General features: G+C 59.0%; 2 protein-coding genes and 1 pseudogene across 2 annotated transcripts, besides 3 other annotated features; all 3 read left to right on the forward strand.

Annotated features, from left to right (window-relative positions):
• On the forward strand, nt 1–354 carry Tc00.1047053510037.5 (elongation factor 1-gamma (EF-1-gamma), putative; the record flags this gene model as incomplete). The annotated part of the gene is made up of 1 exon (XM_797717.1): nt 1–354. A coding segment is annotated over one exon (354 nt), but the record flags the coding sequence as incomplete, so codon positions are not given.
• Nucleotides 1–2767: a sequence feature (areas not merged during assembly with more than two copies in the genome that could not be assigned to a particular haplotype).
• Tc00.1047053510037.10 (mucin-associated surface protein (MASP), putative) lies at nt 624–1175 on the forward strand (the record flags this gene model as incomplete). Its single annotated transcript, XM_797716.1, has 1 exon — nt 624–1175. One exon carries the CDS (start codon nt 624–626, stop codon nt 1173–1175), a length of 552 nt encoding a protein of 183 aa, XP_802809.1.
• Nucleotides 1003–1040: a microsatellite.
• Nucleotides 1522–1561: a sequence feature (T-rich).
• On the forward strand, nt 1730–2767 carry Tc00.1047053510037.20 (annotated as a pseudogene).

Consider the following 2767-nt stretch of genomic DNA (forward strand, 5'->3'; position numbering starts at 1 on the left):
GGCCGTGGATCGAGAGGATGTGAGGGTCTTCCCCAAGCACAAGGAGGACAACAAGATGCAGTTCATGACGGCCAACCTGATCCGCGGGTGGTTCCAGCGCATGGAGCACGTGCGCAGGTACGCGTTCGGTGTTGCACCCATGATTGGGGAGGAGAGGCGGCACGACGTTGTGGCGCTGTGGGTGTTGTGTGGCGGTGTCATGCCGGCGGTTGTGAGGATGTGGAGGACACGGAGCTGTTTGACTGGGAGGAGGTCGCTGACGTCGCGGCGCAGCGGGAGTGCATGACGGACTGCCTGTGCTGGGAGGGCCCGACGATCCTGAGGCCTGTGCTGGAGGGGCGTGTGTTGAGGTGAGCGTGGCGTGCTGGTGAGGGACTGCGGAGAGAGAATAACGGTAATAGTAACTGTGGGGGTGTGAGGGACGGTGCACGGGCGAGGAGCACTTCTTTTTTTTTTTTTCTGGTTTGATTGTTTTTGAGCGGCGCTCACCCAATTGTTTTTGTGCATGACTCTCATTGCTGGATGGGACGGTGCGTGGCTGTTTGACGTGTCTCTCTTTGCTTTGACTCTGCGTTGACGTGGAGTTAGTTTGTGCTTAAGGCTGCACGCAAGTGACGGGAGTGATGGCGATGATGACTGGCCGTGTGCTGCTGGTGTGTGCCCTCTGCGTGCTGTGGTGCGGTGCCGGCGGTGGCTACGCGTGGGATTTTGGCAGCGACGGCGAATCGTTGAATGAATATTATTACGGCGCATACGGTGTATACTGTAATGCTTCCCTCAACGCTACTTTTTGCGAAGAAAAAAGAAAAGCAATTAAACACAAAGAAGCCGCCCTACAGAAGAATACCGCTCAGAGCGGGACTGGGACTGGCCAACCGAATGCCGGTGGTTCCTCTGGGAGGCAGGACCAAACTTTGGAGGAAAGTGGTTTGGGTCAACCGGAAGGAACCGCAGGCGAAGGTACACCAGAATTAAACAAGCCTGGAGAGGGAGGAACAGAAACACCAACACCACTATCATCACCACCACCAACAGCAACAGTCACTGCCGCTCAAACAAGTGCCACGAGGACGCCTGACGAGAGTGACGGCAGCACCGCGGCCTCCCACTCCACCTCCCCTCTTCTGCTTCTTCTTGTTGCGTGTGCGGCTGCGGCTGCGGTGGTGGCCGCGTGAGAGTGAGTGTGAGAGAGCCGTGCACCGCCCGCACACACACTCGTCCTTCTCTCTCTGTGTGTGTGTGTCCACTTGCATGGACTCTCGCTCTCACCTCAGCCTAATAAGCACACACATAATGTGTTCACGTATTTATGAATGCACACCCATGCAGGCCCGTTGGTTCTCTCTTTTGAGCCACGCGCACCGCTGCCGTCCTGCTTGGCTGCATGGGCGGAGCACCGTAACTGTTTCTGTTTTGTTTTTATTGCATTGAGTGGGCGACCTCTCTCTCTCTCCCTGTGTGTGTGTGTTTTGCTTTACGGGAGCAATGAGAGTGTGTGTGCTGGTCGTCCCACGCTTCGGCTTCTTGTTTTTTCTTTTTTTTGTTTTTTGTTTTCTTCTTTGAGTCTCTGCTCGTGTTGTGGTTGAGTGCACTCATTCCACCCTTTTATCAGTGGCTTGCATTGACTGCGGGCGTTTAAATTTCCTCTGCGTGTTCTCACACCGTTTCATTCATTTTGTAGAGGTGTCAGCCTCTTGCATCCTCGTCAGGCCATTACGTTTTTTCTTCCACATGCGCCATGCGTCGGTTGATCCACGTCGCCCCGCGGCCTGCAGTGCTGCTGCTGCTTGTGATGATGCCTGCGATGTGAATTGCCGGCGGGTGTCCTGCTGTCATCCTGACGTATCCCTGTTTCCTTGACGATGCGGTGCGTGCCGGCGGCGTGTGGGCGTCCCCGGGTGTGGTGGGAGACGTGCCTCTCGGAGCGCAGGATGCGTTGCAGGTGTGCAGCGTCGTTTGGAGGGACCGATGGGTGCCCGCCCGCATCAAGGCGCCAACGACGGACCCGTGTGGCAGCAGGAGGCGCTGCGGCTTCTCCTGGTGTTGCGCAGCGAATGCATTGGACGGCGCGTTTGGCTGCATGAATGGTGTTGTGTCGTCTGCGCACGGGAACGCTGTTGCCGAGGAGGTTGTCCCTGCTGCTGTCAAACTGCATGCGGATCGTCTGCTCGTGCAGCCACTGGAGGGTTCGTTGGTTGTGCCGTCACTCGCCACGGGCAGTGTTTGCAGTCGGTTCACTGTGCCTGCTGAGCATTGTTCCGCTGGTGCTGCCAATTCTGACACAGTGCAGTACGTGGCTGCTGCGCCGGGTGGTGTGTGGGCACTGCCGTGCGCCACGCTGGAGGATGGCCGTCCCGTCGCTGGCGCCATGAACATTGCCCGGCCGCTTTGTTTCACGGACGCCTCGCCACCCGCATCGCCGCGCACCTGATGGCCCATGCTGTCGGGTTTGCCTGCCCGCACATGGCAGGCCGCGGCATGGTGAGGAATGCTGCCTGTGTGCGTGGCGGGGCGCTGTTGGTGGTGGTGCACTCGACGACTGCCGCGATGGCAGCGAGGGAGCACCACGACTGCGACGACGTTGATGGCGTGGAGCAGCAGGATGGCGATGGGGACGGGAGGACGCTGGAGTCGCACCGGTCGCGGTGCCACGCGAGGGATGAGTGGATGGCAGCGATTGGGGTGCCGGCGACTGCACGGAGCTGACGCTGGCTGCATTGGCTGTCCTGGGCTGCATGAGGGTGAGCAGGGGGATGGCGGAGCCGAC

Source organism: Trypanosoma cruzi, genomic scaffold (assembly GCF_000209065.1).
Source record: "Trypanosoma cruzi strain CL Brener 1047053516585 genomic scaffold, whole genome shotgun sequence".
NCBI classification, from domain to species: domain Eukaryota; phylum Euglenozoa; class Kinetoplastea; order Trypanosomatida; family Trypanosomatidae; genus Trypanosoma; species Trypanosoma cruzi.